The sequence below is a fragment of the Delphinus delphis genome, chromosome 7 (genome assembly GCF_949987515.2).
Source record: "Delphinus delphis chromosome 7, mDelDel1.2, whole genome shotgun sequence".
In the NCBI taxonomy this organism is placed as follows: Eukaryota; Metazoa; Chordata; class Mammalia; order Artiodactyla; family Delphinidae; genus Delphinus; species Delphinus delphis.
Genome location: NC_082689.1, coordinates 104154977 through 104175861, shown reverse-complemented (window position 1 = coordinate 104175861; position 20885 = coordinate 104154977). Strand labels below are relative to the sequence as shown.

General features: G+C 43.9%; 1 protein-coding gene across 1 annotated transcript; it reads left to right on the top strand.

The window, feature by feature from the left end:
• The first annotated feature begins 1360 nt into the window (after positions 1 to 1360).
• Positions 1361 to 13151, top strand: NIFK (nucleolar protein interacting with the FHA domain of MKI67). Its single transcript, XM_060016947.1, has 7 exons — positions 1361 to 1542; positions 2505 to 2642; positions 6176 to 6284; positions 8339 to 8550; positions 11568 to 11630; positions 11753 to 11824; positions 12206 to 13151. Exons 1-7 carry the CDS (start codon positions 1438 to 1440, stop codon positions 12392 to 12394), a joined length of 888 nt encoding a protein of 295 aa, XP_059872930.1. The 5' UTR covers positions 1361 to 1437; the 3' UTR covers positions 12395 to 13151.
• The last annotated feature ends 7734 nt before the right edge of the window (positions 13152 to 20885 follow it).

Sequence of the window (20885 nt, the reverse complement as noted above, 5' to 3'; positions counted from 1 at the left end):
TGGCCCTAACAGGCCAAGACAGGTCCAGGACCAATCAAAGTATTTTCCTCAGAAAACCATTTCAGGCTGCACCAAATATGGTAACTGTATTCGTTTCCTAGGGCTGCCATTACAAATGATCACAAACGGAATGGCTTAAAACAGAAATGTCTTCTCTCACAGTTCTGGAGGCTAGAAATCCAAGTTCCAGATGCTGGTAGGGCCATGCTCTTGAAGGCTCTAGGGAAGAATCCTCCTTTACCTCTTCCCAGATTCCTGTGGTTGCCAGCAATCCTTGGCGTTCCTTAGCTTCCAACAGCATCACTCTAACCTCTGCCTCTGTCCTCACGCGGCATTCTCCCTGTGTGTGTGTGTGTGTGTCCCCAAACGTCCTTCTTACTATAAGGCCATTAGTCATTGGATTAGGGTCCAACTTTCTCCAGCACGACCTCATCTGAACTTGATTACATCTGCAAAGACCCTGCTCGCATCACAGGTACTGGGGTAAAGACTTGAACATATCTTTTGGGGGGACGCATTTCAACCCGGTTCAGAGATCAGTTCCCCGTATCTCTACTCCTGATACTCAAAGTGTAATCCTCGGAGCATCAGCCTCACCTGGGAGCTTGTGAGAGACACAAAACCTAGGGCCCTGCCCCCGACCTAGGAATCAGAATCGGCAGTCCATATGCTCTTTCAATTTTGCGAAGCCTTGGGTCACCACCTGATTCTTTGGGGGCCAGGAATTCCTGGAGGGGACTGAGAAGATTCGAGAGGGGAAACTTCCAGAAAAGAATTGCCAGTTTGCCTTCTTCCCGTCTTTGCTCCTCCCCTCCGCTCCCCATAGGAACTACGAGATAAGTCAGGGATTCAAGCCTGGGAAAGAGAGGGTTGTTCACACACACACCCAAGGGAGGGGCCTTCAGGGAACCATAGAACTTGGTCTGTATCCTCTTGGTCAGTCCCCCTCTGGGGGACACAGAGGCCAGTATCTGACTCATACATCAAATATCTAACTTTGAGAACAGCCAAGATGCCTGCCCTGCAACAATGCAAAGAGGAAAAATCATCTCCTACAACAGAGACAAGAGAAGATGAGGTCCTTACTAAAGGATGAGATCAGCGTACAAAGGCCCTTCCAAGTCGAGCACCTGGCCACAGGGCTGACCTCAGCGGACGGGTCGAACCACGGGCGCGCAGGCTGCCGAAATACTGAGCAGCGGGCCGAGGGAACACCTCCAAAGGGCGTCAACCCTGGACATGCCCTGCAGCACCGGCCAAACAAGCAGCCCCTTCCGCCCTCTCGCCGCGCTGAGAACGCGGCGCCCCAGGCCCCGCCCCTGCACCGCGCCCCAAGCCCCGCCCCAGGCCCCTGCCGTCACTTCCGCTTTGGGGAAGCGGAGGGCTCGGCGCTTGTGGGAGCGCCGCGTGGGTCTTTTTAGCCTGCGAGCTGGTGACATGGCGGCCTTCACTGGCCCGGCCAAGCCGCTCCTGTCCCTGAACCCGCAGGAGGATACCAAGTTTAAGAAGGAGGTGGCACAGGTTCGCCGGCGCGCAAGCAAGGTGAGCGGCCAGCGCGGCCCGGGCCGCGAGGGGAGGCGAGGGACGGGGTCTGATGGTCCTGCCCGGCGCGCCTCGGCCTCCCCACGCCTGTGCTTCGTCTGGGGTCACCCCGGGCGGGCCCGGACCTCATGAGGTAGGAGGCCGAGGTTTCCCCGGGAGGACCGAGAAAAGACGCGGTTGGGCCGTGGGCCTTAGGGTCCTCCGGGGGGTAAGGGGTGGGTTTGGGCGAGGGGTACACGAGGAGAGGAGAGCCAGCCGCTGGGTCGGCCGTCGTCCCGCTCGCGGATCAACCTCACCCCGGAGCCGTCCTGCTTCCGCTTTGCCCCCGAACTGGGGAGGTTCGTTTGCCCGGTTAGTGGTTTTGGAATTCTTAAAAGACAGTATTTGCCAAGCTCCGTTTGCTGCCTAGGAGTTGGCACTCCGGGCTGGGAGTGGGAGGCTGAGAAGACCGCCTATTGCTTGATGGTTGTCCTCTTGGGGAGATAGACATTACACAGCCAATTTTTTTTTAACCTTTATTTTTATTGAGGTATAGTTGCTTTACAGTGTTGTGTTAATTTCTGCTGTACAGCGAAGTGATTCAGTTATATGTATATGTGTATGTGTGTATATACATATATATATTTATTCTTTTCCACATTTTTTCCACTATGGTTTATCACAGGATATTGAATGCAGTTCCCTGTGCTATACAGGAGGACCTTGTTGTTTATCCATTCTCTATATATAGTTTGCATCTGCTAACCCCACCCTCCCAATGCATCCCTCCCCCACCCTTGGCAACCATTAGTCTGTTCTCTGTGTCTATAAACAGCTAATTCTTTAGTGTGTTATGGTAAGTGGAAATACCGAGTAGGTTCTTGACCTCTTGTCTTAGACTGAGAGCAAGGAGTTTCACAAGTTTTGTTGCATTGTGACTTCTTATTACAAAGAAAATATTTGCCTGGTCTTTGTGTCTTCAGCAACAGGAGAAACAAAAACTTACTCCTGGAGTAATCTATGTGGGCCACTTACCTCCGTCGCTTTATGAAACCCAGATCCGAGCATATTTCTCCCAGTTTGGCACTGTTACAAGATTCAGACTGTCCAGGAGTACCAAGGTAGGATTTTTGTATTGAATTAGATTGTTTTATTTTCCAAAAGTGTATCATCCTTGACAATTTATGGAGCATGTTTGCATGTTACCACTTATTACTCTTCATTCCAGAAAGGGGTTGGATAAGGTCTAGAACCTGAAGCAGCCATGAGAGCAAAATCAATATTCCTGTAAATGTTTGCTTTGCTTTTTAAGAAAAAAAAGGTAATTGCTTCAAGTTCTCAAACTAAATTGACAATCCCAGTAAATGAGTCTTGTTTGTCTTGTGACTGCTAAGCCAGGGGTATGTGAACTTCAGTTTGAGGAGCAGGTTCATACATCGTGTATCAGCCTCTGATATGTAGCATCACTGTGACAGCAAAGGTTTGTATGGTGGGTAGTTGGGTAAGGACACTGGAGCCAGACTACCTAGGTATGAGGCCTGTCTCTACATGTTAGTGGTTGTGTGACTAGGGACAAATTCTATAACCTCTCCATGCTTCTGTCTTCTGATTTTCATATTTGTAAGATACGACCTCCTAGGAGTTATCTAATCGAAGATAAATATGGTAATAAGTGTAAGATTCTTAGAACGCCTGACACACAAAGTACTATATAAACGTTATCGTTGTATCATACCTACGTCCTAATAAAGAAAGGTTTATGTGGTTTGTTTCATTAATAGAGGAGTGGCCCACTTTATTTTCTTCCCACACATACACTTTTTTGGTTGTAACCATAGAGTTCTTGTTATTAGAATCTCTTTTGTTCTCAATACCGTTTTTCCACATTTTCCCACTTGAGTTACAGCAAATCAGAGTTAACTATTTGTTGTCACTGCTCTGTTCCTTTGCTTGTTTATTTATCCACTCTCCTGTTGAAACCTAGGTTTTTTCCAGTCTTGTAGGTGAAGCTGCTAGGAACATTCTTGGTGCAGGTGTAGGCAACTTTCTCTAGAATGGTATTTTTCAGACCTTCAATCCACAATAAGAAATCCACAAGGCAACACACATGTACATAAACATAAATGAAAAACAAGTCCCAGGAGATGATACTTAACCTTTCTATTCAGTTTTGTAACAATACTTTTCTGACCTACTAAATTCATTTTGTTGCCCTCTAAAAGGTCAGACTCTGAGTTTGAAAAATAGAGCTTTACAGCCTATCCTCAGGATGACTGAGTGCAGAATGAGTTTCTCCATATTGAGTATAGCTGTTCCCCAGCTTTGTATTCTGAAAATGTTCGGGTCTACAGGGAAGTAGAAAGAATGGTGTAATGAACGTCCCTCCCCTGGATTCACCCATTATTAATATCCTGACACATTAGCTTCAACTCTTCCCGTATCTATAAAAAGGTACACACCTCTTTGTTTTGTTGAACCTTTTGAAGCAAGTGGCAGTTGTAATGCTTTAATACTAAATGCATAATCATCAATTTAAGAATGAGGACATTCTGTCCTCATTTAAGAATGAGGTAATCCCAGTGTAAAAATCTCATTTACTGTCCATTGTCACATACCCCCGTGGTCCCTGCCCACCCTGGGATCCAGTTAGGGTTCGTGCATTGCACGTGCTTGTTTAGCTGTTCATCCTGTCTCGAACGGTCTCTTTACTCCTGTTTTGCTTGTTTGGTTTTTCTTGACATAGGCTTTTTTGGAGAGTTTAGGCCAGTTGTCTTGGAAAGCGTGCTCCTTGCTGAGATGCACTGGAATGCATCATTTCCAGCTTTGTTGCATAGTAATAAAGCTACCGCCTCCCCACACACCCTGGTTTTGACTCTTTGCTTGGTATTGCCAGCATTCTGAGATTACTAGGTCGAGGTGTTGGCTTTTAAGTTTTTGGTTTTTTGGACACCTGACATGTATTTTCACATCAGGTTTCAAAAGATTTATTAGTTCACAGTGTGGTACATTGAGCTAGATTTCACAGTGTTTTACACTCCACCATCCTTCCCCTCCTGAGTTGGGATTGTAAAAGGACTGTCAGATTTTTAAAGTTTTACCAGAATCGTCCTGTTGCAGATAACTGAACTGAGACTCTGGGTTGTGGCCGTGCCTGAGTTGTTAGTCGCTGGCGCAGGTGGTGCTGGGAGTGAGCCTCTTGGCCTCCAACTCTGTTGAGCCACACCCCCTTTAAATGGTTCCTCATTTCCAGGATCACATGACCAGTTCTGAGCCATATCTGAGAATATGTTGTTTAATGCAAGATTGTAAAGTATTTCTAGTCGTTGTCACTAAGAACTGGATCGGTAGTGGGGAAAAGTTCTTTTTCTACTGCCCTCCTAAGGTCCCTGGCTGGCACCCTGTAAATTGGACTGCAAAAAGGGATTAACAAGACCAAAACAAACACCTAAAATGTATGCTTACACATGGGACTGCTCGGAGAGGAATAACTCAAAGGGTTGGTTAGAACTTGGGCCTATACAGCATCTTGGCAAAGGAGCAAAACATTTTTGGAGGAGCGACAAGACGAAGGAAAAGTGCTTTGAGTTTGTAGGGCTGCAAATTGTGGGAAGGCAAATATACGGGAGACTAATGATGGATGAGGTCTACTTTGTAAAGTTTGTTGTGTAGAGTCCTCTAACTTCTGTCTTTCTGGTAGAGGGAGGAAGACACCTTTGTAAATTCATGTCCTGTTTTTAGGTAAATAAGGGGAGGACAGAGTTTTTCTTGTATCTATTTCTCAATTCCTTCATCTCAAAATAATCCTGTGCCAAAGGAGCGGATGTTGGGCAGGCATACCCTGCCACCCTGCAGTAACATGTTTTGAGTACTTGACAGACATCTTGTGGAGCGCTTACGGATTATTTCATATTTTCCTAGCAACCCTGTGAGAGTGGTTATAGAAGGAAAAACTGAAGCTTGAACATTCCTTACCCGATTAAGTGTCAGAGCCAGGGTCCAAACCTGGGCATTCGGACTCTAGAACTCTTGTTACCGAGCTCAGTGAGAAAAATCCACTGTACGTTGCAGTGTGGAGGCCAAGAACTCCGGATGTCCATGTCAGAGGATGTCCTTTGCCCCCAGCCGTGGAGAAGCCCAGTCACTAGTAAACATGACAGTGAATCAGTATTTTATTGATTAACTTTAGAGACACTGAGGAGTTCATTTCTCTTCAGTTTTTCCATATAAAATGGGAATTATATCACCTGCATTCTTTGTGAAGTATTATACCATCTCCTGGGTAGTATTAATAAATACATGGATGACGTGACCACCACCCATGAGATCAATAACGAGTAAAGGGCTGGGGGGCCTCCCACATTTCCTTTATGCTGGGCTGTTGCTATTGGATGAATTCCAACTACAGTAATGTATTCATCAGACGTAATCAAAGTCCCAGGAATGCCTCAAAATCAGTGGCAAGTTCAGACTATTCTGAACTTTTCTTTCCCCATAACGGTCCCCGGACTATGTGATTTGAAGTTGGAATCAAAGGTGTCTTAATGTTATTCAGTGAGGGGCTAATGTACATTATTTAAACTAATGACATTTTGGGAGTTTGATGGCACATCAGAATTTAATTGTTCTGCTTTCTGTGGTGGGTTTTCCATTGCAGACTGGAAATAGCAAAGGCTATGGCTTTGTGGAGTTTGAATCTGAGGATGTTGCCAAAATAGCTGCTGAAACAATGAACAACTACCTTTTTGGTGAAAGACTCTTGAAGTGTGAGTACCCGTCTTACCTGTGGGGCTGCGGGGACGCCTCCCGCTGACGGGAGGGAAGGACGGGTTGCTTAGCTGCTTGGATTCCCCCCCGCACCGGGGTGATTCTCTTAAGCAGTGGTGCAAGGGTTTAAGTGCATTTTCCAGACAAGGTCTAATGGGAACTTCTAAATCTTCCAGAGTGAGAGCTGCTTTAGGCTGAGATGGGGTTGGTTAGGTTTCTTGAGTATATAGGAAGAGCTTCCTTGTGGGATGTGGAAGGGCTCCCTGAGAAGGAGTCACTGAAGTTGAAACCTGAGAATTACGTAACAGTGAGCCAGGTGAAGGGGTGGGAGTGAGGATTTGCTGAGGGGACAGCAGCTGCAGAGCCAAACTGACTCACCATATTCACCTGCAAGGAGAATCACAAGAGGTGCAGGAGGAGAATGAGAGGAAGGGAGGTCAGGTTACTGGAGGCCTTGTAAAGCGGGAGACCAGAGTGTACCCCGAGGACAGCAGGACCCACTAATGGGTTCTAGACCGGACGACCTTTAGCGTGAGGAGTCACGTTTCAGTTGGCCCGCATGGCAGTGGCTGCAGCACCTCCACGAGAGAAGCCATCGGGAGTGGCGGGATGGCCGCTGATTAGAAGTTCACCCTGCAGGTGTAGGGCCGCCAGTGACTAGCCTCCCAGAGCAGTGCCCTCCGGAGGTGGGGCCGAGCTTCCGGCCGCCCTGTGCTCGGGCTGGAGGGCGCCCATCCCAGTGCCCAAGTAGAACCCCTCTACTTCGGCTCCTGTTGCTAAGAGAATCCCAGTAACTCCTGAGGTCCTGCGTTCGTTCACACATTAAAAACGCGGCTCTTGGGCTTCCCTGGTGGCGCAGTGGTTGAGAGTCCGCCTGCTGATGCGGGGACACGGGTTCGTGCCCCAGTCCGGGAGGATCCCACATGCCGCGGAGCGGCTGGGCCCGTGAGCCATGGCCGCTGAGCCTGCGCGTCCGGAGCCTGTGCTCCGCAACGGGAGAGGCCACAACAGTGAGAGGCCCGCGTACCGCAAAAAAACACAAAAAAACAAAAACGCGGCTCCTGCCAGGATGAAATGGGCTGAGTGGGTAACCACGTGTATCAGATCAGTGCTGTGCTGTATCTGACTTTTGAAAGATGGCACAAAGGGCTCTGAACTTGGATACGAGTGAGATTAGCCACGTCATCACCAGTTGTTTGTTTCTTTTTTAATTTTTTGGCTGCACCGCTCAGCATGTGGCTCTTGGTTCCCCGACCAGGGATGGAACCTGCGCCCCGTGCAGTGGAAGTGTGGAGTCTTAACCGCTGGACTGCCAGAGAATTCCCAAACCCCCCCCCCTTTGTTTTTCTTTTAATGGAAGCAGTTTATCTTGGAGGTGATCCCAGGAAAATACCTGTAAGGAGTGGCGACATGGGGCAGGGGGAGGAAGTCGATAATCAGTTAGTGAAAAGGGTATGTTAGCAAGCAGGTTACCACTTAGGCAGCTGGGCTCCGTCCTGCTGGTAACACTGGGAGACAGAATTATCCCACCTGACAAGCAAGGGAACTGGGATGTTTGCGTACCAACTCCCCATTCATCACTGGTGGAGGGTGGATTCCAGGGGTTTTGGCCTGCCTTGCATGTGGGCCCAGTGTGCGTCCGTGAGCAGAGAGATGCAGATAAGCAGTGAGCTGCCTTAGTCCTGGGCGGGTGCCCAGAGGATCAGCGCTTCTGCTACCGTGGGTCACACAGTCTAAAAGTAGGGATCCTTTTAGCTTCAGGAACCCTGAGACTTGATACCATCCACACTCTCCTCTGTGCTACTTGTCTTTGTTCACTCACGAACCTCTAGTCCTGGAATTGCTCTTGGCACACACACAGTGAGTGTTTGATAAATAGTTGTGGGCTGTATGACTTTACCTTGGGCACCTGCTTTATCTTTCAGGCTTCTCCACTAAGTGGGGGACGTGTCATTTTGATTGTGCAGTGAGGAATGACACCGGAAATTCTACAGTTAATGTGAAAATCCTTTCCCTCCCACGTGGTTGAAAACCTTTTTTATTATTATTATAGGTCATTTTATACCACCTGAAAAAGTACATGAAAAACTTTTTAGGGAGTGGCATATGCCATTTAAAAGGCCATCATATCCAGCAGTGAAACGGTATAATCAGAATCGGACACTTCTTCAAAAGCTACGGATGGAAGAGCGATTTAAAAAGAAGGAAAAATCACTCAGGAAGAGATTGGCTAAGAAGGGAATTGATTATGACTTCCCTTCACTGGTAGGTATTGCTTTGTATAAAGTATCTAACCCAGTACTTTGATCCCATGCTAGGTTTTGACTAAATTTTGTCATAGCAATCGTATTATCTCCATTATACAGAAAAGGAAACTCCTGAAAGGGATTAGCTGATTTGCAACATTTACCTGATTTAGTAATTTTAGATTATTGAAGTTAAACCCTATTTGACCCAACACCATAATGCTTGTAGATTGCTAGTAAAGGTGTCATTGCCAGAATTAAATGTTTGGTTTATTATATGTTATCAGTAAATATCAAGACTGTAAATTGACCATCCTTTTTATGCCATTCTAGTTAAAATTTTGTTTCATGGTCTTCTAAGTTGGAAATACTCCCAAAGTGTATGTCAGAATTAACCAGTCAGCATGAATTCTGTGGATTAAATGAGTGGGAGCTGAAATACAGGAAGGCTCCTTACATGCATGGGTTAACAGATTTTCATCCAGTTCTTCATTGCTTGCTGAACAAGGAGACCTTGCTGAATCTCTCCTCCCTCTTTCATAGTAAGGAGAGTTCTACATCTATAATTAAAAAACAAGAATGCAGGTCATTAGGGTATGGATAGCATAGGTAAAGATCTTATTTTTTTTCTTGACTATATCTTGAGATTGTTTTGGCTCTTCCATAGACCCTGTCGGCTTATTTCCAAAAAGTTAATTAGTTGGTAAGAGATGGTATCTATTACCAAGTTTATTAGGTCTTTTAACCTTATCCAGAAACTGGAAGACCAAGTTGCTATCCTTGGGCCCAGTTCCTGGCTGGTTTTTTTTTCCTTTCTGTTGTTGTTGCTTTTTTTTTCCTTTTTTTCTTTTCTTTCTCATTGACGTATAGTTGATTTACAATATTATATTAGTTTCAGGTGTAAAACAGCGATTTAATATTTTTATCGGTTATACTCCATTTAAAGTATAAAACATTGGCTGTATTTTCCTGTGCTGTAATATATCCTTGTGGCTTTTTTATTTTATTTTATTAATTTATGTATTTGTTTTTATTTTTGGCTGCGTTGGGTCTTTGTGGCTGCACGCAGGCTTTGTCTAGTTGCAGTGAGTGGGCTTCTCATTGCGGTGGCTTCTCTTGTTGCGGAGCACGGGCTCCAGGCGTGCAGGCTTCAATAGTTGTGGCTCACGGTCTCAGTAGTTACGGCTCATGGGCTCTAGAGCACAGGCTCAGTAGTTGTGGCACATGGGCTTAGTTGCTCCGTGGCATGTGGGATCTTCCCGGACCAGGCCTCAAATCTGTTTCCCCTGCATTGGCAGGTGGATTCTTAACCACTGTGCCACCAGGGAAGTCCCATTTTATACATAGTAGTTTGTATCTCTTAATCCCCTACCCCTATCTTGCCCCTCCCACCTTCCCTCTCCCCACTGGTAACCACTAGTTTGTTTTCTATATCTGTCTGTTTCTGTTTTGTTATATCTGTTTATTTGTTTTATTTTTTAGATTCCACATATAAGTGAAAACATACAGTATTTGTCTTTCTCTGTCTTGTTTCACTTAGCACAATGCCCTCCATTCCATCAAATGGCAAAATTTCGTTCTTTTTTATGGCTGAGTAGTATTCCATTGTATATATGTACCACATCTTCTTTATCCATTCATCTGTCGATGGACACTTAAGTTGCTTCCATATTTTGGCTGTAATAAATAGTGCTGCAGTGAACATTGGGGTGCATGTATCTTTTCGAATTAGTGTTTTCATTTTCTTTGAATGTATGCACAAGAGTAGGGTTTTTGGATCATACGGTAATTCTATTTTTAGTTTTTTAAGGAACCTCCATACTGTTCTCCATAGTGGCTGCACCAATTTACATTCCCACCGACAGTGTACAAGCATTCCCCTTTCTCCACATCCTCTCCAGCATTTGTTATTTGTGGTCTTCTTTTTTTTTTCTGTTCACGCTGTGCAGCATATGGGATCTGAGTTCCCCGACCAGGGATTGAACCCATGACCCCTGCATTGGGAGCGCAGATTCTTAACCACTGGACAGCCAGGGAAGTCCCTGTTTGTGGTCTTTTTTATGATGGCCATTCTGACCGGTGTGAGGTGATACCTCACTGTGCCTGGTGGTTAATTCTTTGCCCAAATCCCAAACACAGCCTGTATTGATACATGTTAAAACAACACTATGTCACAGTTTGGGCCTTGGTACTCTTGTGATCCATTCAGGAGCTGGAGAACTGCTTTTCCTGTGCCCCGTCTGTTACCTTGTAGGAAGCAGATTGCTGCGTTCACTGTCCTGGACTTAAGCAGGACAGACCTCCTCTAGGGCCTGCCTTTTCACATTCGTCCTGGCTCCCCACTTCCTGACGCAGGATTCTCTGGCCAGCTCCAGGTTCTAGGCCTTCACTTCAGCCTCTGCAACTTCTGCCTGCTCCTCAGTTAGGCCCCTTTTGTAGTTTTGCCCTTTGCTTAAGATCATTCACTGTATTTGTGGATTTTGCTTTTTAAATTGAAATGCTCCGGGGACTTCCATGATGGTCCAGTGGTAAAGAATCTGCTTTCAATGCAGAGGACTCCGGTTTGATCCCTGGTCGAGGAACTAAGATCCCACATGCTGCGGGGCAACTACTCCTGCACGCCTCAATTAGAGAGCCCGTGTTCCGTAAGCTACAGAGCCCACGCGCTCTGGAGCCTGCATGCCACAACTAGAGAGAGAGAACCTGCACACCACGACTAGAGAGAAGCCTGCACGCCTCAGTGAAAGATCCCGCATGCCGCGATAAAGATCCTGCATGCCGCAGCTAAGACCCAATGCAACCATAAATAAATAAAAACAAATAAATAAATAAAATAGTTTTTAAAATAAAAAAAATTAAGTCTGCCCTGATCCACATATAAATTGGTACCCCCATATAAACAAACAAATAAATAAATTGAAATGCTCTGTCACATAGAATTTATTCGTAATATGTATAAGGATCTAGTGGTAAGTTTTAAAATGTACATACGTGACACTGCTAGTTTACAACTTCTTTATGTTTACTTATGTTAAGGTCTTACATAAAAACGAGGAAAATGCTTCAAACACTGGTCCTCGAAATTCCAGAAAGCACCAGGTAAAACTTTAATTTATCATATTAACTACTAGATATTAGAGAAAGATAAATGGGGAAATATATTCAAGACTACTATAGCTGATAAATATGCAGATTGATGAAGTCTCTTAAATTTATTTAAGGCTTTACGTAAGAAGAAGAAAAAAGCGGCTTTGGTCACTCCTAACACTCCTGAGAAGACTGTGGATAGCCAGGTAAGATGGTCTTCAGAATTTTGGGAATCAGAAACTACAATTTAAAAGAGGAAAAGCAGTTGCTGCTACTGTCACTTTGCTAAAATTTCATTTAATCTTGGGACTTTTTGGTAAATCCTTACTGATGATTTAGCAGGCATAGTAGAGTCTTCCATCTAATACTCTGTCATGGAACATACCATATATCCATTAATTGTGACTTTTCATAGTAAGTGTGATAAGCACCTAAGCTCTTGATTATGTGCAGCTGTATCACCAAAAGATGGAAACAGGCCTAAAATAATATGCGTAACTTTTAATAAGAGAGGGGAGGTGATGGGGGGGTCATTCCTAACATCTTCCCACATTCATGTATTATAATCTTTAACTTGTTGAACCCAGGACCCCACGCCGGTTTGTACACCAACGTTTTTGGAGAAACGAAAATCTGAAGTGGCTAAAATGAATGACGATGATAAAGATAATGAGATAGTTTTCAAACAGCCCATATCTGGTGTAAAAGAAGAAACAAAAGACACTCAGACGCCTACAAGTTCAAGGAAAAAAAGACGAAAAAAAAGCACCCAGTAATTCTGAATGTATTGTGTATGGTGGTTGTTCTGAAAAAGGTGATTTTATTATGGAGGCTGATTCTTTGTGTTTAACTAGATAAGATGGAATGCAATCAGTAACAAGATGGTTGGAGAAAAAACTGTCAATTCAAGTCAACAGGGAGAGCAGTCAGTGATTTTGGCTTCCCCGCCCTCGCAGAAATGCAGGGGTGAGCACCAGCTCACAGCAGCCCGGCTCACGCTACCTGTGCCCTGTCTCTACGGCTCTCTTCAGCTTTCATAGCTGCCTTTAGTTGCTCTGCCTGGGTAGCTTAAGTACTAGACTGTAGCCTTTGTCGTTACCATCAAATAAAGAAAATAAAATCTTTACTAAGTGACCATGTAAGTGTTTCTCTGCTAGACCCATCAGATGGCTGAAACTGGACATTAAATTGTATGAAGGGTGAGAAGGCAGCGTCACTATTAATAGGGATTCATTTATGTATATGTGATCATTTTTACCAATGTTAAGTTAGTTTGGGGTGGGCTAGCATGGATTAATTAACAACTACATCCTGTATCAGTATCATCAATCTGGAATTAGACTTCAAGATTCAAGCAGTGACCGCCAGGTAAACTTTTTCTATATTTTTTTTGTATGCAAGGGGTACTTGGCTCTCTTGAAGTAAAATTGTTGGTTTTCGCCTTTTCAACTATCTTTTAAGTTTCTGATGCTCTTGAAATATGCTTTTGTATCAGCTAATTCAGGTTCATTAAAAACATTCATTGCCACCAAACATTTTTTTCATCTAATACTTGTTATATACTTTTATAAGATACTGGGCTGGGTGGGTTGGGTTTAAGTATATAGAAAGGGCATGTTCTACCTCTGGGATAGTCCCTGACGCAAAGAGTATGCTCACCCTGTGTTCACTGAGCTGCGTGAGTATCAGAACTGCCTCCCTCTTTGAACAGTGTCTGAACTTGTCGATCTGGAAGTCCGTCTGGTGTCCCCTTCTGGGAAAGCAGCAGGTAAGCTCATCAGTGCAGCCTGTCGGGTTTTGAATAGTTCCCGGTTCCCGACCTACAACGCGGCCACCCCAGTGCGGCGTGGTACCACCTATCATCACTTGACGCGTGCTGTGCCCTGGAGCTGGGAGACAGTGATTTCATCTTGAGCATATATCGTGGCAATGGATATTTCCTACAAGAAACAGAGTTGAAGTTAAAGAATGTTTTCCTGGGGACTAGGTTAGGATCTTCAGAAGAAGTAGCGTGGGTTTGATTTTCAGATTTTGTGGGGAGAAAATCATGAATCAAGTGGAAACCCCATGGGCCAATAAAATATGAAACTTTGCAGTATGTGGGGTAAATAAGGTGAAGAGGATACAATTCAAAACTGTACATTCAGAATGACCACAAGTATGTAAAATGGTATTCTTCTTTAAATAGGAAGTTAAACATCAAAATTCTAATTTGGAAACAAGCATCTGTTGCTTTTATATATAATCATTACAAAAAACTGTAGAGGAAAAAGGCATTATTCCACAGACAAGATTCAGTTGGAGCCAGACATTTCACATGCTGTGTCATATTTGCCCTGAGACGGGGCAGCAAGTGAATAAATGCTTGACATGGTGTGAAAAGAGGTTTTCTCCTTTTGCTAGCATTATTTGGAATACATTGTGGCCATATCCAAGGCAACTGATTGCTATGACTGGAAATTGTCACCCTGGCTGACCATATGCTAATATGAACCCCAGTCTCGGTGTGATACAACAAAGGCTGTGGCTCAAAGACTGATACAAGGTAGGCGAGATAGGGCAGCTGTCCCCATGCAGTGGCTGTGATGCCGATGGCTGCATCTCCTTAGCCCACAAGTGTGATACACGTATATACATAATTTTGCACTTTGTAGGCGGAAATAATCATGTGGCTTAAACCTAACTATGCCGTAGGTCATCCTGTGGACCACAAGGCGATTGACTATACTGGGTCGAAGCCCGACCTTCTGCAGAGTTTTGTTTTACATTTTTAAATGGTTGAAAAAAATCTAGAAGTAAATGTTACGGAGTTCCCTGGTGGCCTAGTGGTTAGGATTCCGGGCTTTCACTGCTGTGACCCCAGGTTCAATCCTTGGTCTGGGAACCGAGATCCCACAAGCCCCCAGCCAAAAAAAAAAAAAGTAAATTTCATAGCATGTGGGAATTCTATGAAATGAGAATTTCAGTGTTCATGGATCAAGATTTATTGGATCACAGCCACGTTTATGGACCTACTGCCTGTGTATGGCTGCGTTTGTGCTAGAAGAGTTTCCTTGTGATGGAGGCCGTGAGTGGTCCCTCAGTGCTTAGTACTCCTGCTGGCTGCACTACAAATTGCAGTGCCGTGGTTTTAGCTTGACACCCTTTGCCACATGTATCGTGGTACCATGAATTTTGTGTATTTTTAACCATTGCATACCCATCATGTCAAAACGAAGAGAAGGTGGACTTCGAGTATCATACTTAAGCTTGCGGTGGAGTGTGGGTATTTTTTTTTTTTTTTTGGAGTGTGGGTATTTTATTAAATTAGATTGGCAAAGCATCGTGTCTGTTTTGCAGTGACCCTCCAGCTGTGCTTAAAAAATACAATATATGTTGACACTACCCAGCCAAGTACCCATCACAGTATTCCCAACTCAGGAAAGCAACAACTAGAAGAAACAGAATTTTTTAAATGGAGTATCTCAGCACACGATTTCTCGATCCCCCCAAAAAATGAGAATGAGACTGTAATTAAAGTTTCCAAGTGGCTTATTTGATAGGCAAGCAAGGAAAGCCTTTTACCAATGACAAGGTAATTGTGTCATTGCAGCAGCTGAAGAAATGGGTCCAGGTAAAATAAACGTTTAAAGACTCGGCCTTTTAGCAAGAACAGTTGCTTGAATAGAGGAAGCAATATGAGTCCGTTTAAAAACAAGGCAAATGATTTCAAATGTTTCTCCTTGGCTCTTGATGAGTTAAAAGATGTTCCCAATACTGCTCAACTGAATATTATTCAAAAAGTCATTATTCAAAAAGTCCTTGCCAAGTTTGACGGGCAAGCGTGACTAACTCAGCCTGGTTTGCCCAGAACCTTTCTGGGTGTAACCCTGGACGTCCCACGTTGTGAGAACCCCCTCAGTCCAGGGCTCACATGGAGAGTTTACCACTCTAGAAATGACTGAAGCATTAGCCTCTCTGGGTAGTCTGTGTGGAACAACTATAAGCAAAAATATTTTCACAGTTGAGAAAAAAATCAGTACAACCTGGAGTGGAATCTTCCACCATGTGCCACAACCAATGGTGGTATAAAAATATGTGTGAAACAGAAAAAGGCTTAGTTAGACAAACATAACAAAAAACACTTTGTGAAAGCAAAGTGTTTAAAGCCTGTTGTATTATTGTTATTCACCAGCAAGTACTTAGAAAATATGTATGTGAACATAAGATGCTAATTTTACTGTACGTTAATTTTTAAAACTATAAATTTCTAAAATTAAAGAAAAATATGTGAGTCTATCCTGTTGCTGAACCAATAGTGTCACTGGTGTACTTCATTTGTTATGGCCTTAGCCATCATCACTCGATTCCGTGAGTTTTTTGATAGAAATAGAGGCTAAAGTCCTGACTTGACCTCACACACAGCAGTTTGATGGCTTAGCTGTGGTAAAGTTTGACTGAGACTCTCTGACTTCACCACCAAGATTGCAAATTCCAGAATGAAAAGAACCAATCTCTGCCGTCGTGGAACGCTGAATGGCTTTGGAAATTAACTTGCTGGAGACTTGATGTTTCTTAATGAATTTAAGTCAGTGAGTTCAACTAAGAATTAAAGTCAAAGCACCATGTATATTCAAAACTTATTGGTGCTAAAGTCACTTTGATCACAACTAACACTTAAACAGAAGAAATGTCCTGCTGCTTTATATACTTGCTGTGCTGTCAAAAGTTAAAATGAAGTGAGATCTCCATACCCACACAAATTTGCAGCAGATACAGTTTCCAACCTCAAATTACAGTTCCAGCAGTGTTTTTCAGACCTCAATACAAGTGCAAAGGAAATCTATTCCAAAATCCTAACTGGATTAAATTCTGTGGGATGGATGGCCTGCAGCTATCTTTCAGCTGAAGGTGACTACCTGCAATGTAATGAATGACGTGCTAAAGGGCGCATGTCAACACGAAGCGGAGAGAATTGTACAAATGGCTTCAAAGTGAGGAATATACTCAAAATCAAATATTTGGGGATTGATCTCAGTACTTGACAGTACCTATCGGTGTAAAAAATCATTTCAGAAGATGAAATACATAAAATATGATTACAGATCAACATTAAAAGACGAACATTTGCAGATGACTTTGATCATAGGAAACAGTAACTTGACACCTTCTGTGAAAACTAATTCAAAATGTATCAAAGGACTTCCCTGGTGGTGCAGCGGTTAAGAATCCGCCTGCCAATGTAGGAGGACGTGGGTTCGAGCCCTGGTCCGGGAAGATCCCACATGCCACGGAGCAGCTAAGCCCGTGCACCACAGCTACTGAGCCCGCGTGCGTAGAGCTCATGCTCTGCAACAAGAGAAGCCACTGCAATGAAAAGCCCGCGGGATTTTAATTATTTTTTTTAATGTATCAAAGACCTAAGTGTAAAACATAAACTAAAAAACTGAATCACTTTGCTGTACACCTGAAACTAACAAAATATTGTAAAACAACTATACTCCAATTTAAAAAACAGGTAAGCTATGGCTGGGTGAAAATATCTGCGAAGGACTTTTTTCCAGAATAGAAACAAAACAAGCAGCGCAAATTGTCTTATGGAACCCAATTTCTGCCTTCTGACCATAAAATGGAAAGTAATACAGACTGTTTTCTTTTTTTTGCCTTACCATGCGGCTTTCAGGATCTTAGTTCCCCCACCAGGAATTGAACCTGGGCCACTGCAGCGGAAGAGCGGAGTCCTAACCACTGGACCACCAGGGAATTCCCCAGACTATTTTCTTCTTCTTTTTTTTTTTAATATTTAAAAAAAGTTACTATTTATTTTGGCTGTGCTGGGTCTTAGTTGCGGCACACGGGATCTTCCTTGCGGCATGTGGACTTCTTAGTTGCGGCATGCAGGATTTATTTCCCCAACCAGGGATCGAACCTGCGCCCCCTGCATTGGGAGCACGGAGTCATACCCACTGGACCACAAGGCCCCCCCCCAGACTATTTTCAATACTTGTATTCTCATTAAGGACTCAGGCATGATATATGAGATAATAAGGAACAGTTATTAAATACTCGCATGTGTCAAATACTGCTGTAAGCATTTTCAGCATATTAGCTAATTTAATCAGGACAACCTGTGAAATAGATACATCTGAATCCTGAGGAGACTGAAGCCCAGAGAGCTTAAAGATGGTGAGCCAGTTCAGCTTACTCAAGCCATTACTCATGCCCTCCAAAAGGACGGGCATGCAAGCTAGATTGTTAGTGACGTTGGGAAAAAGAGGAGACGCAAAAGCCTTGCGCTGACAAGACCTGGTGACTTATTGAAGTGGAGGCAGAAATGGGGCACTGGGGCAGGCTGGGGAGGAGGAGGCCGCCAATGAGATGCATGCATTCTTAGGAGCTTGGCTTCGAAATAACTGTCAGCAACAGAACGTTAGGTGGCAGTAGATCCCAGGCACTTCAAATCCACAATCTACGCCATTCACTTGAGGAGCCTGGGGGCTTCCCGGGTCGCGCAGAGGTTAAGACAAGAATCCGCCTGCCAATTCAGGGGACACGGGTTCGAGCCGTGGTCCGGGAAGATCCCACATGCCTCGGAGCAACTAAGCCCGTGTGCCACAACTACTGAACCTGCGCTCTAGAGCCCACGAGTCACAACTACGGAGCCTGAGCGCCACAACTACTGAAGCCCACGCGCCTAGAGCCCGTGCTCCGCAACAAGAGAAGCCACTGCAATGAGAAGCCCGCGTGCAGCAACCAAGAGTAGCCCCCGCTCGCCGCAACTAGAGAAAGCCTCCACGCAGCAACGAAGACCCAACGCAGCCAAAAATAAACTAATTTTTTAAAAAAAGGAGCCTGGCAAAATGCAAAATTATTAAAGGGATTAACCCTAATGGTAACTTTAAAAAAAAAAAAAGACCTCCCTGTGCAAACTGTTATATACAGAATGGGTTAACAAGAAGGCCCGGACCTACTGAATAGCACAGGGAACTCTACACAATACTCTGTAATGGCCTATATGGGGAAAGAATCTAAAAAAGAGTGGATATACGTATACGTATAACTGATTCACTTTGCTGTACAGCAGAAACTAACACAACATTGTATATCAACAATACTCCAATAAAAATTTTTAAAAAAAGAAAACAAGGTCCTACTGTATAGCACAGGGAACTATATCCAATATCCTGTAATAAAACATAACGGGAAAGAATATTAAAAAAAGAATATATGTATAACTGACTTTGCTGTACAGCAGAAATTAACACAACGTTGTAAATCAACTATACTTCAATTAAAAAAAAAAAATCTCAGGACTTCCCTGGTGGCGCAGTGGTTAAAACTCCATACTCCCAATGCAGGGGACCCGGGTTCCATCCCTGGTGCGGGAACTAGATCCCACATGCATGCCGCGACTAAGAGTCTGCATGCCACAACTAATGAGGCGGCACAACCAAATAAATAAATAAAATAAATATTAAAAGAAAAAACCTCCCTGGGAAGCATCATTTTACACGCACACACACACACAGCACTAATTTCTAGACAACTAGAGACAGAAACTGCCACTATGAAATGACTCTTAAGCAACTGAATGCTTAATAACATCCTTTGGGTAATTGGTTATTGTTAAAAATGAATTTGCCAAAGGATTTCAGATCACCAGTAATACAACATACTGATGACATGAACCATGAAAGTTTTTAGCTTATAAATTTGCATGTAGTTATGAACAAGCACAGCTTAGGGTCATTGGGCAATAATTATAGGTAAATGGTTTTATAATTTGGTGTTCCCCAGTGTGTATTAGAATTTGGTGGCTGTATTTTTTTTTAAGGATTTTTAAATTTTATTTATTTAATTTATTTATTTTTGGCTGTGTTGGGTCTTCGTTGCTGTGCGCGGGCTGTCTGTAGTTGTGGTGAGCGGGGGCTACTCTTTGTTGTGGCGCGCGGGCTTCCCATTGCGGCGGTTTCTCTTATTGCAGAACGTGGGCTCTAGGCGCATGGGCTTCAGTAGTTGTGGCTCGTGGCTCAGTAGTTGTGGCTCGCAGGCTCTAGAGCGCAGGCTCAGTAATTGTGGCGCATGGGCCCAGCTACTCCACGACATGTGGGATCCTCCCAGACCAGGGCTCTAACCTGTGTCCTCTGCATTGGCAGGCGAATTCCCAACCACTGGGCCACCAGGGAAGCCCTGGTGGCTGTATTTTAAAGAAGATTTCATACAAGAACTTGGCTTTACTGTCATCATCACTGTAAACATCTTTAGCCCATGGTGTTCAGAGTATCTCCTATCCTGCACTCTCTGTGCTCATTTAGTTTTATTTTTTTATTCCTGAGGCCTGAATTATAAGCACGAAGTAAACACTGGACTTAAGATTTGGTGCATTTTTCTATTTCAATTAGTAAATCTCAACATTTGGAATTATTTTCAAGTTATAGCTAGGTGTTATATTTCTGGCCATTTTCCTCTCGGAACAAAAACAAACAAAACATAGTTGTTTGGGAAGTTAGGTTTTCACTTGGGTGGAGAGCTACTGTCCCATTGATCCAATTAGGGAATATTTCACATGCTTATCTAAAAATTTCTCCTGTCCCAGGAACCAACCTGTTTAGAATTAAATTGCTCACCAAGTAACCGGGCGGCCTGCTCTGCTTCTGTGTGCTAACAGAAAGAAGGAGATGAATCTGTAGCCATGATATGGAAGTTACATTTCTGTGCTGATAAGTGGCCAAGTTTAGACTCTCCCATTATAAATAACTGCTGTCAACCCTACGGTGCCCAGGAAAAGAAGCTCAGACATTTGATACTTTCCAAACATAGTTTCCGTAGCAAATGTGCCCTGAGCGATGCTGCTGGTCTCTGGCAGCTCCATTCACAGGTTCTCCTGTGATTTGAGCTCCAAAAGGAAGAACTGTAGCCTTGGCATGGGGGGAGGAGCACAACTTTTGCAAGAGGAACTCAGGAAACAATCCTAATTACCCATCCAAGAGAGAAACTAGTCAGATGGTTTTTGGCAGGGATACAGGATCGTCATTGATGATTTTTTTTTCTTCTGAAGGAGGGTAGTGTCATGTTTTTCTTCTATCTCTGCTTTAACACTTAGCTAGATGATAAATATTGTGGCTTTCTTCAAATTGGCTTTTAAAAAAAATCACTGCCGATGCATTTGCCTTGTATAATAAAAATTGCAGGGACTTACCTGATGGTCCAGTGGTTAAGACTGCCCACTTCCACTTCGGGGGGTACAGACGCGATCCCTGGTCTGGGAACTAAGATCCCAAATGCCAC